Source organism: Corvus hawaiiensis, chromosome 25 (genome assembly GCF_020740725.1).
Source record: "Corvus hawaiiensis isolate bCorHaw1 chromosome 25, bCorHaw1.pri.cur, whole genome shotgun sequence".
NCBI classification, from domain to species: domain Eukaryota; kingdom Metazoa; phylum Chordata; class Aves; order Passeriformes; family Corvidae; genus Corvus; species Corvus hawaiiensis.
The window spans coordinates 4,050,592-4,073,135 of NC_063237.1; the positions used below are offsets into that span (position 1 = coordinate 4,050,592).

Here is a 22,544-nt window from a genome sequence, read left to right on the forward strand (position 1 = left end):
GGTTCCCCCCAGCAACAGCCCTGGGCTTTCACAGATCTGGTGGCTCTGCAGGACCCTTGGTATTTGCAAACATGAAAAATCTGTGTAACATCTCAGCTGCTGGCAGGGGAGCCCGTGGTGGGCAGGGAGGAGCATCTGTTTCCCTCCCTGCCCCATCCCTGCTCCAGAGGCAGCTGGATGTGACCGTCAGGAATGAGTTCAGAGCGGTTCAGCTGTGAGGGATGGAGCTCTCTGCCTCTGGAATACCATCCCTCTCTGTCCCCCTTCCCAACAGATTGCAGGTTTTATTTTACCTCAAGGAATAGTGAAGTTTTATTTTCGGTCTTCCCACCTGCATTTTTGACAGGCTGCTAAAATTGGAATTGAAAAGTTGTAATTTGAGCATCTTTCTGAGGGAAGGGAAATGAAGCTGCTTTCTGGTTTAGTCCTTATGCCTTTTCCAAGCATCTTACTTGGTGACTTAATTTGTGCTTTGAACTTTTAAAGATCAGGATTTTCGTACATCTACACTAAAACTGAAAAAGAAAGAGCACAGCTTTATAAGTAAAAAAAATCCCAAAACCAACCAATAAACATGATTTGACAAAAACAATAAACATGATTTTCCAGATGTTTTTAAATCTTCCCAAAAATTTGACAGAAGCAAACCAAAAATTAATATTTCTTCATTTTCTTAGGCTGTTTCCTAGGCTGCAGCAGTGTTGCTGCACTTTTTATTGTGTATGATCGTGTCCTTTTTAGGTTTGTGGTCTGTTGTCAAGTGGAATGGCACCAGAAGTTGGGATTTGGCCCTTAGCTCCCAGGCTGGAACCCTGTGGGGAGCAGAATCCCCCTCAGGCTTTTGTCTCTGGCTCTTGTCACTGCAGGAGCACACCTTGGGTCACTGAAAACAAAAACATACACATATATATATAAATATTCAGGAATCTATCGTACTTGGTGTCAAATAGCATTTCTTTGTTTCCTGTGTCTGCCTTTTCCTGAATTTCAGGATCCCTTGTGGCAGCTGTGCAGTGCTGTCAGTTAAAAGAGCTGCTGTGCTCCCCTTTGGGAAGAGAGAATCCTTTCCAAATACTTTTAAAGTCAACCCACGTTCTCAGAAATACAGTGTTCAGTCCAATCCTTGGCTTGTAAGTGTTATTGGGAAGAAATTTGGGATCATTTGGAGCACAGGGCCTCTCCAAACGTGAGGTGAGACCGCGCTCAGTGCACTGTGAGCTCACACGGAGTGTGCAGGGCGACAGTGAATTCCCTGTGTGATTCCAGCTCCCTAAAATGCAGCTGGGTGTCTCTTCCAGCCTTTCCAGTGGGGTTTGCGTTCCTCAGTAATCCCCACTGGCAGTGCTGATTCAGAAACTGGATTTAAAGCTCCACCTCCACTCTGAGAGCTCAGTGCAATGTCCAGATGCTGCAAGCCCTGCTAGGAGTGGAAAAAGTGAGAGGAAAGATGGTCCCAGTCTGCTTGCAGCTGGCACAGGGCTGTGCCAAACTCCAGGGAAAGTGCAGGCAGGGATTTGAACCTCAGTGATAAGAATTCAAACCTCGATCCTTTATTTTAACGTCAGGTTCATACTAAAGCCAGTGAAAGATGAGCATTAAAGAATGAGGCGTCTTTAATTTTCTTACCTCTGGATTAATACAAAATAACTGATCCTGCCTACAACAGAACTGATAAGAAGCTGCAAACATCTGGATTGGCAGAGTGTGACCATCACTACTCCGGAGTGAAGCTGCTGCTGCTCCTGGTGCTGTGCAGATTGTACCTTGGCTCCACCCCTGAAGTGTTGCAGAGTTTAATGTCTCCCTTACAAGACTTCTGGGGGTGCTGGGGAGGAGCTGCTGCTGTTCATTTTGTGCCTTAGGGCAGCTGTGGCCGAGGGTTTGAGGCTGAGTGGAGATGAAAAGTGACAGGGTGTTAATACATTAGGCATTCATTTTGTATCATATTAGTGGTGCTTGTAGTGGGTAAGTGAGATGTCATAGCCTGTTACGTGCAATTATGAGCCCACAGATGAACATCCCGTGGAGGTAATGGGGATGTGCTGAGCAGGGAGTGAAGGCTGTGCCTTAAAACTCTGCCCAACCCTGCCGGGAATGGGATCTGAGGGAAAGCTGCAGGGAGGGATGAAGTTCCCCTGTGAATACCTTGAGTTTCCTGGTCCCTTTTTTGGCAAGTTTAGAACAAGCTGAATTTCCAGGACACCAAGCAGCAGAAAAGCACAATCAGTTCACCGCCTGCTGATTAAAATCTGACGCCTTGCTGCAAAGGGACAAAAAAACCGGAGAGGGAATCCTCATCACAACATTTTTATTGGGAATCCTTATCAATCTCTCAAGTCTCTTCCAACCTCCCCAATTTTCAGAGTTAGCTGATGCAACCTTCTCCTTGGATTTCAGAATGGGTGAGGAAAGATCTGATGGACAAACACTGCTTTGAAAACAGTTTTGTTGCTGTCTCTTTGGGTTTGTACTCTGGATTCTGCTCGGTGTCTGCCTTGGGCAGAGAACTTCATTTCTGTGTGCCTTCATTTGTGTGTCCCTGAACTGACAGCAACAAGAGATTCCCTGGGAGACTGAGGCCTAAGAATATTCCTCAGACAAAAGAAATCCTAGAAATTATTACTGAAACCATCTTCCTCCTCACGGTATTTTTGAAACCAGGCGGAAGGAGCGGAATTTCTGATGTTTAGGGATGGAATGTTTAGTTTTCTTGCTTTCAAAGCTTTAAGGTACACAAAGCAGCACAGAGATGCCTGGAAAAAAGGGGAGTATCACACAGCCATCGGTGCTTCTTCCCTCCAGGAATCTGAGATCTGCACTGACAAACTCCCAGCTGCATCACTGAAGGCTTGGCTGAGCTGGTGCTAGAAACAGGAGACACCTGGACTAATTCCCTGATAAAACTGCCTGGACCAAAGGCAAAGGGATCTCACACATTCCTGTGCACGAGCACTCCGTGAACCACTGAATTGGGAGATGCAGTGCTGGTGCTTTGTTTTCTGTTCTTGAGTCCTCAGGGATGTAAAGCCAGAATCTCCTGCTTGCACTGGATTTTTTAAAGTGCAGTGAGAGAAAGGAAAGCACATCCACAGCTGCTGGCTGCCTGGGAAGGTCCTCGGCTAATGGAGTGCTTCAATGCTTTTTTTCCAATATTCCCAAGCCTCTTTAGACTTTGGATCCAATGTGTGTTGGTGCTGAAAGTTAACTCTGGCATTTCAGGGACAGAATTTGGCCTTTTTACCGTAGGTAGGATTTTTAGTTGCATGTGGTCGCTGGGCACTGAAGGATTAGTTTTTCACTTGTCTTTAATCCACAAAGGAATCCTTAAATTTTCCCTGAGGAATATTGAACCCTCGCTGCTGGAGGCATTTGATGAACCACCTCACTTAGACACCAGGAACAGCGCACTTACTCCCACAGGGCGTGCACTGATGCTGTGCCAGTGAAGCCATCCCACATCCCTTCCCTGGCTCAGCCAAGATTTCCAAGGAAGGACTGGTGGGCACTGTTGGTATTTCTGCAGGTAAAGCATCACCAGCCCAATTCCAGCCTGCTGTTGGAATTCCTGCTCAGCTGTTGCAAACCTCTAAAAACCAGAGGCTTTGCTCTGTGAAATGTTGGTATTTTGCTCTCCCTGCGCCTTCCTCACTCCTCTGCAGCCTCAATTCCAAACGCTTCACGTCACCACTTGGAAACTCGGCCGCATGCAGAACTCTTCCCCTGTGCCTTCTGTTTGCACAGCCTCCCCCGGCCTCAGCACATGTGGCTCCAATTCCAGAGGCTCTGCAGCGCTGTGTGGATCAGCACGGGGCTGGGCTGACCCCTCTCTTTCACCACAGCCCGTTCTGGGGAGGGGGAGCCGCCTCTTATCTGGCCTTTTTCGTAGCTGGGATGCTTTCGCTTCACAACCGAATTCCTGCAACCCAAGGCGGGCTGCAGGCAGCGTGCTGGGGCCAGGCCTTGGTCACTGGGAGCACTGGAGCTCTCGGGAGAAGGCAACCCTTGGCCTCTGTGTCTGTGCCAGCCAAGGAATACAGAAAGCAGATGTCCCAGAGCGCAGCCTGCGCTCCCTTAATTATCCTCAGGAGACTGCGGCCGCCTCCAGCCTCTCCTCCCTTGTGCGAGGAATGCAGCAGAGCTGTCTGTAAGAAGACACTGTTTGATGTTTGTTTTGGCCTGAAATGCTGTCGGGGTAACTCTTAGGGCTGGTGTGGTCTGAGCATGAGCGGGGGTGTCAACCTTTCTGGGTTCTCCTCATAACTCCAGGATAAACCAACACAGCTTTTCCCTGTCCCGCTTTACCCGCAGCAGAAACTGGGGAAGAGAGTCCAAGGGGACATAAAAGCCTTCGTGTGCCCGTGTCTGTCATCACTGCTGAACAGCACCAGTGGGGGAAGATGTTTGGTTTCTCAAGAGTTTAATTTTAAGGCCCACTGAGCCTTAAATACTTGAGCGTGGAGCTCGTCTGCGGTGTGTTCAGCACTCCACTGGTTTAACTCCCAAGTCACGCAAGCAGCCCTGCAAGCTTGACTCAAGATGTAATTCCTTGGCCATAAAAGTCGTTGTCAGCCTCCTGCTCCGGCAGCTAAAATTCTCAATCTGCTGATTGCAAAACACTCAGGTTTTTCTCGTTAGCACTGGATGGGGGGCAGGCTCCTGCTTTTTTGTAAGGAAACTTAGTAAATCATTTCCTACAAGACTCCAGCAAGATGAGACTCCAACAGATGTGAAATGTCTTAAATTCCTGGCATGAGGGAGTGGTTCAGAGCTGCAACATGGCAGGCTGTCCTGGGCTTTTTGTTTTGAGCTCCCAAACATATTATCCCTGCATATGCCTAATTTAGACACATTCTGTTTCCAGATACTTTGATTTTAGCACCAAATAGCGAGGCAAATGCAGGATTATTCAGCTGAAGGAATGCTCTGGTGTAGCTCTGTGGATGTTTATTCTCTCTGAGCTGATTTAAGTAGGAAGTTACTGCATATTTGGATTATTTTTACTAAAATGAAGCATTTCAGCAGTTCAGGTCCAGCTGAGAGCAGCTATAACATGGGATTTCTGGATGCGCTGAGGTGTTTTTTCCAACAGCCTGGATTTTGGGAAGAGTGTGTGACTCAGGACCACAGGGACAAACGTTCCTTCTCGGAAGGATCCCATTTCCAGTCAGAGAAGTGAGGATGACTTTTAGGAGTATCCCACAGAACGATGCACTGGAGAACTCATCTGCAGGGGACAGTTCCTGTTCCAGGGAGGACGTGATGTGCCCTGACACCAGGGCTCGTTCTGTTCCTGTCCCACCTCCACCCAGGAAACATTTTGATCTTAACGAACAAAAGCAGGCAGAGCACCTATCACAGGTGAGCTGGGAATTGTTTGGACAGGGTACAAACTGTGTGTGTGGATACCACTGGAATTCCTGCTCTTGCTGGGGTGTGGAAGAACGTTTCCCTCAGCAGCAGATTCCGGTCGTTTCCTGAGTCACTTCCGACGTCTGGAGCTGCAGGAAAATTACAGGTGGCCTTTCTGCTCCTCCCTGGGCATCAGGGCCTTGGAATAGTCTGTTGCAAATGTCGTCTTTGATAAAAAGCCAAAATAAATTATGAAAAGCGTTGCTGAAGGACAAACTGCACAGATGTTCCTGAAGAAGCTGAAATTTTTGAAGTATGGATATTCACATCTTCAGTGAGCTTGGTGTAGGTATGGCTTGGGCCATACAAACGATTATTATGGATTTCTTTTATCCTGATTCTCTGAATCTTTTCTAGGCTGTTCCTCCTAATTCCAGCAGTTAAGTGATACAGCACAACTTATTACTTTTTAAATAGTAGCATCTATTTTTAGCATTGCTCCCTAATTCAAACCTTCTGAACTTAATGAAAGATTTAAGTCTGGAAGCTCTTTAGCTTTTAGGATGTGAATTTGCCTACAAATAAAAACGTCAGCAAAGCATTTATTTTCCCTTTGATTCTGCTTGTCTGGTAATGTATATTTGATGTTGGGATGTGTGTGTTTGTGGACATGTAGCTGTAACGGGTATGGAAATGCTCTGGGCTTCAGCACAGCACGGACATGAAAATGTGGGAGCCTGGTAAGGATTCAGGCATGAAAACACTGCTTGGGATGGACACAATTTATAAGGCCAAATAGAGTCTTGGTGTACTCAGGATTTGCTGCTTGCTGTGTTGCAAGGGCCCCTTCCCTCTACACCCATTTCAAAGGGCTGATTCTGCTGAAATTCAAACCCTTTTATGACATACACTCACAATGAGAAGCCCTTAAAATGAGTTGAAATGAGTTCTGAGGAATTCCTCAAGACTGACATCTTTGCATGAGGGATCCAGGCTGTTGTCCGTATTCTTTTTTTTTAATTTAAACTCTGCCATGTGTGCAAGGCAGAAGGGGCTGAGAGGGCGAAAAACCCCTTTGAGTCCTTCCCCTGCTCAACCCGTGCTCGTGTGGGCACTGTCTGGATGGCTTGGGGCTTGATTCAAATCTTTGTTGCTGTGTTTTCCCTGGAGATCTAAGCATGGGGAGGGATGAGAGGATGGTTGTCCCTGGTCTGCAGGGTGTGGGGTGAGTTATTGTCCTCGGAACAATGGGAACAGTCACCCAGGGTCACTGCTCCTCCCCTCTGCTGTGCCACCAAGCCTGGCACTGCACCCAAAGCCTTCAGGCCAATGCTTCCAAAAGCATTAAAAAAAAAAAAAAAAGAGTTGGAATAAGCAGGAAAACCAATCCCACCTCCTCCTGGAGTCATGGGATGGGAGCTGAGTAAAGCCAAAAGCAGCGATTCCCGAATTCTTCGCAGCACAAAGAGCTGCCCACAGGATGTGGAAAGGGGAAGAGGGTTTTTTGGGTAAGAACTGTGGAGCCTGCATAAATGTGGCATTGCTTCTGGATGGGATTTCTGGGAAAATCATCCCTTTTTTCATCCATTGTCTGCAGGATCCAGCCCTTGAGGCCACCCAGGGCTGCGGAGCTTTGTGAGGGGAAGGTTTGGAACAGCAAAGGGATGCCAGGGATAAATCCCTTTGCAACCCAGCCCTGTGCCCTGGCCAGTGCTGCTGGAAGGGGCTGGCCACGAGCAGATGTTCCTCTGGCAGCCTTTTAGGTGAAACTTCAGCTGGGGAGGGAGGGAAATGGTTAAAAGCATCTCATTTATTTGGCCTGTCCTTGCAAGGTCTCACCTACAGGAACACCGACAGCTTCGGGGAGCGTTTATTCTTCTTTGGACAATAAAACCTTGAAGCCCCCTGCATCTGTTTCCAGCTCCTTTTTCTCTCATGTGCCATAAATTCCAGCACATATCCAAACATAAATCACCATTTCATCCCTGTTTGCTGCAGCGAGACCCTACCCAAACTAGGGAAAATGTGAGATTTGCTCATGTTGAGCTCTCTTGGGATGTTTTTGTGGGGAATTTCTCTACCTGGCCCTTAGGTTGGGTAATTGTAAGAGGCTGTTTTGAGCCTCCTTTTGATCAAACAGGTACAGGTGACTGGAAGGAAATAAAGTGAGAGTCCTGTCTAGAGAACCTGCAAAACTTAAACTCCTTTGGGAGTTTTCAGGCATTGTTAAAGCATTAAAAAGGATTAAAGAGACAAATCAGGGGGGGTTTCTAATAAGATTTTTTTTTTTTTCTAATAATGTTATGGAAAAGTTTGCATGGTGTGTGAGAATCTGGTTATTGGTTCAGTGGTGAATCAGCTCCGAATTGTTGCTGATTCTTGGAAAAAGTAAAGGGTGCTATAGGAATCTTTCATTATTCCACTGGATGTCTCCCTGATTTTTCTCCCCATTCACATGATGAGTTTATAGGCACAGGACTCTTCCTTAAATCCACAGATATTTCCTGGGAGCAGCAAGAATTAGGCTGAGGTGTGAGCCCTGCTAAACCCAGCGTGTTTAAGACAGAAAGGAATGAAAACGCTGTCATAATCTGGCAAAAGATTTATCATTTTACATTAAAAACCTCACCCAGGATTAAGTTTTAAAACCCAGAACACCTGCGAGGTTCTGCACAAACCCTCAGAGCTCCACAAGGCTCGGGAAATGTTGCAAATGTCGTGTGAATGTCCTTGTTGTGGTGCCTAAATTAAGGTTATTGATCAGTGATGTAGCGAGTGTCGGTGCTAATGAGGGCAGCCCGCAGCAACGTGGGCTCCAGGGAAAAGCTGGATTCGTCCTGGGCAGGAATTCTAATTGTATTTGGCAGATGGAGCTTTGAGACCAGCGAATCCAGTGATAAACTGGATTACTTTTCCCGTTAAAGAAAGCAGCTCATGTGGCTGAAAAGGAGCTTTCACTGCCAGCAGTTCCGGCAGGGGAGGAGAGCTGAAGCTTTGGCAAGGCTCCACCTGCCTTAAAATTCTGGGTATTTAATGCACGTAGTAGGTGATAACTTCTGCTAAAGTGTTTGGGAAGGATAAATGAAATACCAGAATCTCGGGGGCTGAGGGATGGTCGTGGTGACTCAGAGGAAGGTCTGGGAATGCGAGCAGGAACAGAAGGAATTTTCTAAAAGTTGGTCCCGAAGAAACGAGGAAAAAGATGAGGAAGCATCATGTTGGACGTCAATTTTCCGTCTGTTTTTCACTTGCAGGTTCAGGATCCGCTGTTTAAATAGCACAAAAGTATATCATTAGTATGTAATAATATAAAAAGTATAGGAACAAATCCAGCCTGGGCAGCTGGAACCTCTTGTGCTGCTGCTCTGTCACCCCAGGATTGTGTGTTCAGTCACACATGGGACTTCCCAGTGCTGGAAACGTCCCCAGTTTTCATCAGTTTCACAATATTTGGCCCAGGAAGCAAAACATTTCCTCCCACTTCATTTCACAGGGAAAAAAAAAAAAGAAACGGTTTTAGGGTTTTGTCTTGAACAGCAAAACTTTAGAACAACCCAAGTGCCCTGTGAAGATTCATACCCCAAGGGCAAACGGCATCGGTGCCCCACGGAAATTTGGTTGGGAAATTCTTGATTTTGACCTGGGGGGTCCCTGGCCCCAACGCCTGCCACTTTCCCGTTCCCCTGACCTTGTGAGTCAGTTTTAACTGAATTTGGACTTTCCACGGTGGGTCCACGTTTACAAGTCGGAGATGGGCAAAGCCAAGGATCGATGGCAGATTTTTGCTCAGTTTCAGCGCGGATGCAGATAAACAGTGCCTAACGTAGTGCTGGCTGAACATCCCATTCTCCTGCGGTGCATCATCTCCTGGGCCAGGTTTTAGGGCGGTAACACACGTTTTGGGGGATTTTGTCTCGCATTCCAAGGGCTCTGCTTCCCTCTAGTGGGTCCGCTTGGCAGTTTCCTTTTCATTTCTTTTTTAAATCCTGACAAACCGTCTTTGACAACTCATACTTTTTTCGGACGTTGCTATCCAAAGATACTTCCCAACCCTATTTATTCCACGCTTTCCTTAAGTTTAACCCTCTTCTTCCCAGGCTGGTTTCTTATTGCTGAAATACACGAATATCATCTGGTGTTAGGGAAGGGACTCCGGTGTTAGGGAAGAGACTCCAAGCCTTTGTCAGATATAGGGATATAGGGATAAATCGAAGGTCTTCTGGGTGGAAATACTGCTTTTGAAATCAGGTAATAAGAGGTGAGGGCAGAGCTGGGGAGGTTATCTGAAATTTGGAGTGTGCAGAGGGTGTGGGTGCCGCTCGAGCACTGACAGCTCCGGAGTGTGAAGCCATCTGCTTCTGCTTCAATCTCAGTGTGAAAATGCCTGGGAATGTAGAGCTGTCTCCTTAAATCAGCTGTGATCTGTGCAGGGAGTCGAGCTGGGGGGTTTGCTTGGATGCTGTGGAGAAAACAAGGAAGAATCCAGCAAAACCTGGCTTAGTAAACCCCACCAGAGACGCACCCTGAGCACTGGCGTTTGTCTTCCAGCTTCCTGTTCTGTTTGGCTCTGCGAAGCTCAGACCGAATTCAAGAGAGTGGCTGAAGAAAACGTGACCCTGCCCTGCCACCACCGCCTGGGGCTGCTGGAGCAGGGCAGCCTGGACATCGAGTGGCTGCTGCACATCTCCGAGACGGTGCAGAAAGCGGTGGGTTTGCTGAGAAAATCACTTTATTTCTGCCTTCACACCACCAGCCCTCGATTTAACAGCACTCCTGTGATGATCTTTGCAAGTTATTCTGATGACGAGAGCAGTGTTTAGAAAACAGAGCTGATTCAGAGAGATTTATAACGTGTAGAAGTTATTTGATATCCACGTGTGTTGTGTTACAATGGAATTTTTTTTTAAATGTAGTCAGTCTTCATTAGATAAAGCTCAGAAGTGCCCTTCAGGCTTTCAAAACAACCTTGGGTTTCGCAGGCCCAGTTTTCAAATCCTTGGTTTCAGTACAAAACACAGTAGTTCAGTCCTTATAAAAATTAGGTCTGCAGTGACTTAAAATTAGCACAGCCAAACCCACAGCCTGCTTTGATGTGTTGTGGCATAAACTGCTGCCTATTTTGACACTTGTTTAAGCGCCCAATGTAAATCTCCAGCATAAATTCACTTTTTGCATCATTCTCAGGGTAGGAACCCAGGTTTGCTTTCCCACCCTGCCCCAGGCTTCCTGTGTGACCCTTGACAAGTCACTTAACCGTGGTGTGCAGCTCCTGGAAACGCTTGGATTTGTTGATCTGTGTGAAAATAAAATGACAACTCGGTGTTTGCTCTGCTCCTCAGGTGATCACCTACTCCGGGGGCCGTGTTTATGATGACCTGAATGAGGAGCAGAAGGGCCGTGTTTCCTTCACCTCCAACTTCCTTGCTGGAGATGCATCCTTACAGATCATCTCCCTGCAGTCCAGCGATGCAGGGAAGTACATCTGCAAGGTGAAAAACGCTGGGCAGTACGAATGGGCTCGCATCACCCTCAAGGTTGTAGGTAAGGAGAGTTTATTGTTCTCCCAAAGGGATAAAAAGAAACCCAGACTCACTTCCTGGGGAGAGATTTGTTTCAGCGGGGTATAAATACACAAAGACACCTCCAGATCTAGTGTCAGTGCCCAACTTTATATCTGCCTTGGCATTTTTTGGCAAAGGACAGGCCAGAGGAAGAGCCTGAAGAACGGTTTGAGGTAGGTGTGATTAGCTGCACAACCATTCTTTCCAAATGATCACTATGATCTCATCACCCAAAGCAGGCTGATATTCTATCTCAGCTGACCATCACCCTGCCCAGACCTCCTGCTGGGGACTGGCAGTTCATGTCCCAGCCCCGCAACCCGACCCAAGTCAGTGCAGGTGACAAACAAGCAGCTGAGGTTGGCATTTCCCTTCCCTGATTTCAGTTTATTGCTCAGCTTTTCACGCACTCCGTGATCCCGTAGAAGAACCCTGTGGCCTGCCAGGTGCTGTGGGGAGAAGGAAGAACTGAACAAGTAAAGGGAGGGAAAGATGTTCTCCAAATTGTGCCTGGAAGAGGAATGTGGTGCTAGAGCTCCACTGATGCAAGTGGCCACGAGGCAAAGTGCCACAGAGTGGTGGAATGGCACTGCCATGGCTCCACTGTGGGGTTGCAGCTGAAGTCCCCTAAAAACCATCGCTGGTGTGATTCCTTAACTCATTCCAGGGAAGGCAGCCCTTGGGAGCTGTTTAAATGCCAAAGGAAGGGCTTCCACTGAGCAAATTCTGCTGTGTTTGCATGACCTGTCTCCTGCTGCTTCTAGAGAAACCCTCCAAGCCCAAGTGCTGGCTGGAGGGGGAGATGCTGGAAGGGAAGGAGCTGTCCCTGCAGTGCCGCTCCGCCTCGGGCACTGCCCCCATCTCCTACCACTGGCAGCGCATCAGCGAGGAGGACGAGAGAGCCGAGCACCTCCCGCCCAACGCCAGAGTCAGTAAGTGGAGCCCTCCTTCCCTCGGAGCTCTGGGGTCACTGGGTGGTGGTGACAGTGGTGCTCCAGCACTCCTCCCACTTCTGCGGCTGCACCTGGGGGGATGCTCCACCTTTCTCCCCTTCTTTCCCCCTTCTTTCCCCCTCTGCATTGTTCTGGAGTTGATTTGACGCCACAGATCAATTTGTGCCTCTGTGCACTACCCACAGCTGAAGTTTCTTGGTGCATCTGATGAACCCCAGTGGTGTTTTTCCCATTTCCAGACATTTCTAACCCAGCCTCTGTGCACTACCCACAGCTGAAGTTTCTTGGTGCATCTGATGAACCCCAGTGGTGTTTTTCCCATTTTCCACACATTTCTAACCCAGCCTCTGTGCACTACCCACAGCTGAAGTTTCTTGGTGCATCTGATGAACCCCAGTGGTGTTTTTCCCATTTTCCACACATTTCTAACCCAGCCTCTGTGCACTACCCACAGCTGAAGTTTCTTGGTGCATCTGATGAACCCCAGTGGTGTTTTTCCCATTTTCCACACATTTCTAACCCAGCCTCTGTGCACTACCCACAGCTGAAGTTTCTTGGTGCATCTGATGAACCCCAGTGGTGTTTTTCCCATTTTCCACACATTTCTAACCCAGCCTCTGTGCACTACCCACAGCTGAAGTTTCTTGGTGCATCTGATGAACCCCAGTGGTGTTTTTCCCATTTTCCACACATTTCTAACCCAGCCTCTGTGCACTACCCACAGCTGAAGTTTCTTGGTGCATCTGATGAACCCCAGTGGTGTTTTTCCCATTTTCCACACATTTCTAACCCAGCCTCTGTGCACTACCCACAGCTGAAGTTTCTTGGTGCATCTGATGAACCCCAGTGGCGTTTTTCCCATTTTCCACACATTTCTAACCCAGCCTCTGTGCACTACCCACAGCTGAAGTTTCTTGGTGCATCTGATGAACCCCAGTGGTGTTTTTTCCCATTTTCCAGACATTTCTAACCCAGGGCAGGTCCTGCTGAAGAACGTGACGCAGATGAGCACTGGCTTGTACCAGTGCGTGGCCACCAACGAGGCGGGGCAGGAGAGCTGCGTGGTGCAGGTGACAGTGCAGCGTAAGTACTGCCCACAGCCGTGTCCCTGCTCCACGTGGGACACGCTGCTCCCAGCTCTCCCACCTGGAAAACTCTGCACCTTTGCCCTTTCATACTCTAATCGCATAAAAATAGGTATCTTTATTTATTGCGCTTCTGATTCGCACTGCAGCCCTCACCTAAAACGGTAACAGCATCAAAACCTGAGCCCAAACGATGTTTTTATCACTTTAGATGGGTCTGGGTGTGTTAGAACCTTTGGTTTTCAGAATGATTCAGGAAATACAAGCAGGGAAATTGGTGAGTTTAGAGGTTCTTCTGACTGGAGTGATTGCATGAGGTGACTCCCGGGTATGAATTCTCTCTCTGGATATTCCATCACTCCAAATTCCGTACTGATTGCACTTGGGACAGCAAAATATCTAAAGGCAGTTGGAAAGGCTGACTGGATTTTCGCAGGATAAAAAGTAACTTTTGACATAGTTTGGTTTTAATCGGGATTTAGCCATTTGTGTCCTGAACAGCAGCAGTTAAGATCTCCTGATTAACCCACCAAGGGTGTGTCAGCTCTCGGCAGGGTGTCCTTTGCATCTGCATACCAGGAAAAGGGTGGAGTTTATCACCCAAACCCCAACAATAGAGTTGAGCAGCTTTCCCAGCTGGAAATGCTGTGATAAGACTCCTAACAAAGAAGTTTCGTCTTGGAGATTCCACAGCTTTGGAATTTTTCTGCCCAGCCGAGCCTGAAATAACTGGAATATGGAATAAGGAAAACCGGTTTGCCTCAGGCATGTGAAGTAAAAGCGCCCAGGCAGCTTTAACGCCAATTGAAGTGAACTGGTTTAAAACCTCACTTGGCTTTGCTAAACCCTCCGTAGGGACTGAGCCTTAAGGAAACAACTTTCAGCCAAGCCCAACCTAACCACTGTTAGCAGAAGAGGTTGTCATAAAGCATCAGCGAAGGGCCCACGATCCATGGGAAATGTTCTCTCATGATCTTGGCTGGTTTGGATGAAAAATGCCCCGCACAGGATGATCTTCCTTTCCTCCTTTGTTTACCTCAGCCAGGTCACTTTTCCCCCACATTTGAATAATTCGTTCTCAAGTGGGTTGTAATCGTTCAAAGGGAGTTGAAGGGGGGAAAAAAAAAAATCCTCATGGGGAAACATTTACAGATGAAACATTCTTCTGCCTCTGGGGCGCTGCCTGGTGCCGCGTGTCACACGTGGGCTGTCCTGCCTTTGTATTTTCTGTGGGTCTGTGCTCTTACAAGGGGATTTTGCCTCCTTATTTCATCACTGCCCCACAGCTGAAGGCACAGCACTTGTGGTTTCACCTTTCCAGAGGTGATTGCTTCACTCGCTGTCAGCTCAGCTTTAGCTGGAGAAAAAACTGGTTCAACTTCAGTGAGGAGACACACCTAAAAAAATAAACTACGACGTTCTGTCCCGAGTTACACCCAGTGCTGGGAGGTGTAGCGTGGACTAGAACCTGAGCACACCAACAAGGGTTCACCAATACATTTGTTTTTTGGACAACAGATGCACAAAATATCGGCATGATCGCCGGGGCAGTGTGTGGAGTGGTGGTGGGGCTCTCCCTGCTTTTCCTGGTGGTGAGGCTGACGATAAGGAGGAAAGAAAAGAAGAGATATGAGGAAGAGGAGGCACCGAATGAAATCAGGTAACGCCTTTTATTTAATCCCACCTCCCCCACTCCCTTCTCACGGTCTCACACGTCTTTCCACCGCCGTTTTAAGTAACTGTAAGTAGCTTTAAGTGTCTTCAAAGGTTGTTCCAAAAAGCTTTTAAAGTCTTTCACCGACAAATTTCTTGATTGTGAGAATCCTTGTGATGAAGACTTTCCAGAAAATGATAGGAAAGTCCCCCTCCTCCCCCCGGGCGAATTAGCACAGACCTCAAACAACTGTTTTCTCTCACATTTGCAATTTCGGTATTTTGAAGCATTTGCATATTCTTTTATGGTGTTCAATTAAAGCTTAACCGTTGTGGTTCTGAGAGGGTTTGGGGGTGGTTTTCTTTCCTTCTTTCTTTTCTCTTTCTTTTTTTCTTCTATTTTTCTTTCCTTTTCCCCCCCCTTCTTTCCCTCTTTCCCCTCTTCTTCCCTCTTTTCTTTCCCCCTTCTCTCCCCCTCTCGTTCCCTTCATTTCCCCCTTCTTCCCCCATTTTTTCTCCCTTCTTTTCCCTTTCTTTCTCCCCTCTTCCCACCTTCTTTCCCCCTTCCTTCCCCCTTCTTTCCTCCTTCTTTCTCCCTTCTCTCTCCCTTTTTTCCTTTCAACTGCAGCTTCTGTTGGACCCACCATGAAGCTGACAGCTTCTCTGAGCCTTCCTTGAGCCTTTTGAACAACTGTTCCCCTGGATTTAGCTCCGGGTGAGCAATACCCTGAGCCGAGTGCGGAGGGGAGCAGGAGCACTGGGAATGCTGACTCCTGTTCCTGGAGCTCATCTGTTCCCTGCCTGGGGCCTGGCCCCTGAACTCCCCTAAACAGAGCTTGGGCTCCAGCCAACCCGGCCTAAACTCCTCAGGAAGGAAGGCACTGGAAAGATTTATTTCCAGGAATGAGTTTGAGCTGCTGCCGCCCTCGAAGAAACAAAACCCTTGATCCATCTTTGTGTCTGTTTGCTGCCTGGCCTCGTGTGACATCTCTGCGCCATCAGGCACCTCCGTAATCCCTGCAGCTGCTGACTGCTCCAGCACAAAGGCAGCCTCTGCTGATTTCTTCCCCTTTCCCCGTCTCCTTTGCTTTCTCATCTGGCCTTTTCAGTTTGAGCCTCACCCTCTTGTATCACCCTTTCATGCCTGCCTGTTACCTCCTCTCCCTCCTCCTCTCTCTCTTTCTGTCAGGACCCAGCTCTTGCGCTTCTTTCACTCCCCACAGGGGTGGTTTTAAGTGGAAGAACCGGTTCCAGGCAGTCTTGCCCAGGCCATTTGTCGTTCTGGCTGAGGATTACAGAGCAGACAGCTCTATCTGCGCTGCCTGCTCCGACACTTGGCGTTCACTGCACACGCACAGAGCTGTTTGTGAGCAACGTGTTTATTCCAAACCCATTTACCAACAGCTCTGCGGGGCAAAGGGGAGTTCAGCCCACAAAGTCACACAGCACAGAGTTCGGACAGTTTAAACGCAGGCTATACCCTGGTGGTTTGCAGAGGGTTCAGTGAGTGTTCCCGTTCTCTCCGCGTGGTGTTTGAGCCCTGTGTGTGTTCCCTTGCAGGGAGGATGCAGAGGCACCCAAGGCCCACCTCGTCAAGCCCAGCTCCTCCTCCTCCGGCTCCAGGAGCTCCCGCTCGGGTTCCTCGTCCACCAGGTCCACAGCCAACAGTGCCTCCCGCAGCCAGCGGACTTTGTCCACCGAAGCCACTCCCCACCTCACCCCTCCCCAGTACAGCCAGCGGCAGCTGGACAGGAAAGAGACGGAGCCAAAGAAAGTCGACTACAACAACCTGGTGAAGATGGGAGTGACGCCGGTGATGGTGCCTGCCCAGAGCCGGGCGTTCCAGACCGTGTGACTGCCCAGCGAGTGTCCCCTGTCCAGAACAAACACCTCACACACACCACCAGCCACGTAGCGATCGTTAGGGTAGCTAGTTCTCTTCCTGGTCAGCTTAATCTTAATCACTTGGGATTATTCACACCACGAGAAGCCCTCCCACTCAGTTCTTTCTGAACGTCTTGCAGCACACTGAGGTTCTGATACGGAATTTTCTTTTACTGAAGAAAGATAAGTTGGAGGGAAAAGGGAGCTTCTTTTTAAATTATCTTTTTTTTTTTTCCTCTCTTGAAAATGGAACACTGAGCATCTAAAAACTACGACAGCAAAGCGCTGTACGAGTGAAAAGAAGCCAAACCTCAGGATTTTTTAAAAGGGATCAACAGAGGCTTAAAGATGCGTAATATTCCAGCGAGGTTTTGTGAGGAGGGAGAAGTCTCTTGGACTGGTTTTGGAGAAGTTTCTCAAAGATGTATTGTCTTAAGTGAAGATTTTGAGGCTGAGGGTGTCCAGCCTCAAAGGGAACTGACAGGTGCTTCACATTTTCTGCGTTCAGTGAAATACTGGAGGCTGTAACTAAAGTGGAAATGAAAGGATCACTCCCAAAGAACAAGAGATGCAGTATTAAGGTGTCTGAACTAAACTCTGTACTAAAAAGAAAGGACCTTTTCTGTCAAGAAAACAGAGGTGCTTTAATTGCCAGAATAAACTTAACGATGCACCCAGAGATAGGGCCAGGAGCCTGACTCTGCTTTCGTGGGCAGCACTGCAGAGCCACGGGAGCCCCACTGGAGGGGTGTCCGTGGCTAATGAGCCTTAGAGAGAGGAGAACTGGGCACTGAATCCAGCAGGGAGGCAGGGCCCCGAATGGGAAGGGCCACCAATGTACCAAAAAGCCTGGATGGAGCATTTGGAAGAGCTCTCGGCTATTGCCAGGTGGAGAATTGGCCACGTTTGGGGGGAGCTGTGCTGGAGAAGCCTTATGGAAAGTTCTTCCTGAGACTGAAGGAACAGCACTGCTGAGCTGACCCCCAGGGAAGGCTTGAAGGATTCCCCGACAGAGGAAAACACACCTGGGACAGGTAAACAAGCACAAAACGCTGCTTCCATTAGGAAACCTTTGTGTGCGTTGTCCCACTCCTACACCAAATGCTGGGCCACGTGCTAGAGCTGAGGCTGAAACCTTTAGCAAGACTCCTTAAAAATTGCAGGAATTGTAAAAAATATTTTTTGTGAGCAACCAGGATAAGCATTTCCAAGGAATATGAAGTTAGGAAAGGATGGGAGGTAGGGACAGATGCAGAGTTCTGTCACTGATATTTTCCTCTGAAGGACTTGGCTCTGACCACTGCTACACACAAGACACTGAGCTTGTAGGTTCTAGATTCCTGTATTCCTAGACTGGTGATTTTCTATTTAAAAAAGAGGGTGTTTTGGGGTTTTTTCCCCATTTGAGGGAGGGAAGGGGTTTCTCCAGTTTGTGGAAAGAGCCTACAGAAGATGGATGAGCACAGAAGAACCACAGATCTCTAATTCTTTCACTCTTGGACTGTCATTAATCTCCCTTTCTGACTGAGACCCGGAATTCTAATTTCTTTACTTGAGATCTTTAACAACCTGATCAAAGCCAAGCCCTGCTTGGGCTACTTCCACATGGGAGATAGTTTTCAAACTTGCCCTACACCATGTGAGAACTTCTCTTCCTAGGAGCAGCCACCCATTTCCACCAGATGTACCAAAATTCCATTGCTTTCTCTACCCCAGATTTAACCCTTGGCAGGACAAATTGCTGATGCCATGCAAGGAAAACAATCCCAAGTCAGTTTTAAATACAGAAGACCTGCTATGAGGTATTTGACAAGCTGCTCCTCCCATGACAGCTCCTGGTGGTGGATTCTCTGTCATCTCACCTTGGATGCTCCGGGAGCACACCCCTGGATCAGCTGTGTTTGAAGCAGCAGCTCTGTGTGTCTGTGATTCCCCTGCAGTTGCTCTTTTCCTGAGCCCTGAAGGCTCAGGCTCTCCAAAGCACTCCCAAACCACTCCAGAGCTGGGAAAATCCCAAGAGCAGGAATAGGATGGCTAAAGCAGCTTGTGGGTTCTTCTGTGGGTGCTCATTGTGCTTAACATTCCCTGTGCTGCACCTGAGGATCCTCACTCCTGCACAGAGACCCAGGAGTGCTTTTCCCGTGCATCCCTGAGCATCCAGGAGCTCCTCACCACAAACTGAGGGTGACAATTCCAACAGCTGAGGCTCTGGGGTAGTTTTGAGTCACAGCCCAGACTGGTAATTAGCTGAGAGAGGCTCTGCAGCCTGGAGGGAGGAGAATTTGCCCTGGCGGGCTTTCCTGGAGCGTTTGGGAATGGGCTGCAGGACACAGCAGCCCTGTCCTGCAGCAGAGAAGCCACTCCTTGTGCCGTGAGCTGTCTGATGGCATGGGCTGAGAGGTTTGGGAGCCTTGGGGAAGGTCAGTCAGAGGTGCAGTGGCTGAAACCTGGTCTGGGGGATCAATCCTGGCTGCTCCAAGCCCTGTCCAGGTACCAGCTTGGAATTTCCAAGCCCTGTCCAGGTATCTGCTTCCAGCCCACACATCAGGGATTCACAGGGAAGGGGAAATTTCATCATCCAAAGGGAACAGGAGAAAGGGATCACTCCAAAGGTATTCTATTTTCCAAGTTCCAGACGACCAGGAGCTGCACAAGGGAAGCAAATAAGCCAAACCCTGTTTTGTAAAATAGTGTATTAAAGCTTTTACTGTCATATACCAGCTATTACTTGTGTGATTAAATGCCTACCATGTTATGTAGCTTTTTGTTTCTCAGCAGCTAAACTAAGCTTCCATCTCTGCTACCTGCTATGATTGGTGTACTTGTACTGTGTCTGAACAACTCAGAGGAAAGCAAATATTTATTATTGATTCCTTTGAATCAATGATTTCATAACTTTTTTTTTTTGTTGGTTGGTTGTTTTATAAATAAAGGTGCTGCAGCTGAAGTGCTGCAGCTCAACTCAACTTGTACCATTTTCTGGGATGTGTTTCATGCTGTCAAGCTGAATCCAAAGGGGGAAAAAATGACGGAGTTAAAAATACCATTTTGAAGCTAAGGAGGCCTGTGTGCATATTTGCATGGGAAGCGTGGGGAAGCTGGGCTTTTTCCTGGGTACTTTTCAGTCTAAATTAGGTGACATTTCACAAAAGATGCAAAACCCTGGGTGCATGGAAGTAAACGTTTTGTCTTCCATGTGGCCATTTCACCTGGGATATTTTGGCTGAGGATGCAGGTGCTGGAAGCCAGGGTGGTAAATAAATAATGCCAGCACAACAACAACTGGTGGCTTCATCCTCGCCCTGCTGTAACCTTATTGCTGAACCAGCCCACGTGTTTGGCTTTCCTCATGAGCTCTGAGGTGAGGAGGAAACCTTGAGCTGTGTTCAGACAGTTCAGATCTCCTCTGCAGATAAACCTTTGGAGCCAGCTCACAGGAGTCTCCAGCCAGGAGCTGTGGGTGGGATTTAGGGTAGCTAAAGGTGCTGGTGCTTGGTTTCTCTCAGCCTTCTTTCCCCCCAGGGTGTTTTGCAGAGATCTCCAGACATCAGCAATCCTCCTTACTGAAATCTGGGAGTAAAAATTGCAACATAATTAGGCAGTATTTAAAACAAAGCGTGGTGACAACACAGTGGTCTCACAGGTGTGTCCTGTCTGTCCCTAATTCCAGAGCAAACGCTGTTCCTGCTCCCGCTGGAGTTGATGGCATTAAAAACCCTGATCAGATGATGCACATTTTGAGAGCAGTTGTGCAGCTGCAGACTTTTGTACGGGATCAGGAATTTGGGGTTATTTTTAACCGGGAGCAGTTTGTCCTGACACACTGAGAGGGGGGGAACCCCTCCGTGGGAAAGGGAAGGGATGGCCTTGGAAATGTGTGATTTTCAAACTTCAGCAGATGCAAGTGTTGTATAAATAAGCGCTGCTGCTGTGAGCAGGAGGAACGCCTTTGATAATCTCTCTTCTCCTCCCAATTCTGTTTTAAACACTTAAAGGAGAAGCAGTGCTGGATCCTTCATATACTAAATTCACTCCCAAAAATAACGTTTCAATCCACAATTTGAAAAAACCCTCCACACTAAAACCCGTCCAGCCTGCCAAGCCTTAATTTTTGTGATATACAGTAAATGAGCTCCTTTTGTCCAGTTTAACAGCCTCTAATTTCGGATGTAATGAGTCATTTGCAAACTGCCCTCCTCCCTGCACTGACTCACTGCAGTTTCAGGCTGCTTCCCCTTGCTCTCAGCCTGCTCTGCAAAGTGTGCTCGCACATCTAAATGTCACTGTGGCATCCCAAGGTGCAGGTAGTGCTGTTCTTAGGCCCTCCTCAAAATTCTGCCCATGGTTTTAAAAAAAAAAACAACCCCAAAAACCACCCCAAAGGCAATCCCCCGGCGAACAGCACGGCTCCCATGGTGGGTTCAGTGTGAGTTACACTGAGGAGCATCTCTGGAGTAAGCGGGGAGCAGAATACCACAGCAGCCTGTACCCTGGACAGGGTGGAGTGTGCTTTGTAGCATGGTTTGTATGGAGTGCCCTCATCTTGAGAGGCACAGTTGGTGCTCCACGACACAGAGCCCCTTCCCCCGTCCTGGCTTTAACCTTCTGCACCCAGATTCCAGCTCCAAACCACCACCCTAAAGTCCCTGCTCAGGTTCTGTGGCAGAGCAAGAACAGGAGCCACAAACTGGCTCGACACCAGTGGCTTCCCATGGGTCCAGCACATCTGCCACTGGTGGTGTGGGACTGGTTTCGTGGTCTGGCAGCGGGTCACCAGCCAGGCTGGGGGACTGCGTCACGTCCCCTCTTTGAGGTGACCCAAAATTGCCATGAAAAGCAACGTTGACACCCTTGTCTCAGGATGTGGCTTGCACACAGCAAGTTCACAGCCAAACATAAGGAAGAGGCTGGGGGATCTCTTCCTGTGTCCCTGTATTGGACTTTTAAGCATCAGCAGGAGCTTTTTTGTCCAAAGCCAACCTCGGAGCACCCGAAATGCCTTTTTGTGCAGTTTTTACCCCTTTAAATGGAAGTTCCTTTGCCTGTTTTCCCACTGTGCCGTGTCCCAGAGCCTGGCTAGGACTCGGTGTTTGTGTTCCCTGCTCCAAATGAAACTCCCCGGCTTTTCCACTCGGCCTTTATTCCGTGCAAACACTGGATGCACTGGATGCAGGTCACAGCCCTGAGTGTGACCTCAGGCGATTCCCGACCTCTGCCCAGCTCCCCCCATCCCCAGGGACACAAAGCACTCGCGGTTTTCCACCATTCCCCTTTCTATGGAAATAAATCCATGCTGGCAGCTGGATTATCCATGCAGCGAGCAGCACCAGCACGCCAAGGAGCAACACCCTGTCCTTGGCTTGGCTTGGAGCTGAGGATGGATGGGAACATTTAGGATGGATTATAAAGCATGGAGCTGCTCAGATGGGCTTTGCTCTGTGGAAGAAATATTGCCACTGTCCAAAACGCCACAAACACGGCTTCTTGCGAGAGAAACAGGGCGCGGGGGAAAACCGGGGAATGTTCCTTTGCCTTGCAGAAGGGAACATGGAAGATGCCGACTATTGTACTCGGGAGATTTACTGAGCACACGCTGCGGGGAGCACAAGGGAAACGCCAGGCAATGGCTGCGAGCATGAGGACGGGGAATGCCGCCACTCCTGAGGGGAAGCAGGGATCTCGGCGGGCACAGAGGGGCTGGGGAAGCACGGGGGGATCCCCGGCTGCGCTGCCCAGAGCCGCCCCTCATGGCTCCGCCATCTTGCGCTCGCCTTCCCCGCCGCTCGCCTTCCCCGCCGCCCTCTATGCAAATCACCCGCCATTCCCGCGCGCCGATTGGCCCCTCCCGCCCCATTGCGAAATATGCAAACGAGCCCCCGGCGCGCCGCGCAGCGATTGGCTGCCGCGCCCGCCCGAACCCCCGAACCCCGCCCATCAGCCGTGTCGTCACCGGAGCCCTGGCCTCTGATTGGCCGAGACTCGCGGAAAGCCGCGCCCGCCGCGGGGTTCGGGGGGGCGCGGGGAAAGCGCATGAAGGTTCGAGAACGCGGGGCCGGCCG

The 22,544-nt window shown here is 48.9% G+C and overlaps 1 protein-coding gene across 1 annotated transcript in view; it reads left to right on the forward strand.

The window, feature by feature from the left end:
• LOC125338200 (CXADR like membrane protein) overlaps positions 1–19,451 on the forward strand; it is a 41,035-nt gene extending 21,584 nt beyond the window's left edge. The window contains 6 exon segments of the mRNA XM_048328626.1: positions 9,898–10,055; positions 10,689–10,890; positions 11,675–11,842; positions 12,824–12,946; positions 14,467–14,608; positions 16,162–19,451. Coding sequence (XP_048184583.1) covers positions 9,898–10,055; positions 10,689–10,890; positions 11,675–11,842; positions 12,824–12,946; positions 14,467–14,608; positions 16,162–16,456 — 1,088 coding nt within the window. The 3' untranslated portion in view covers positions 16,457–19,451.
• Positions 19,452–22,544: the final 3,093 nt, after the last annotated feature.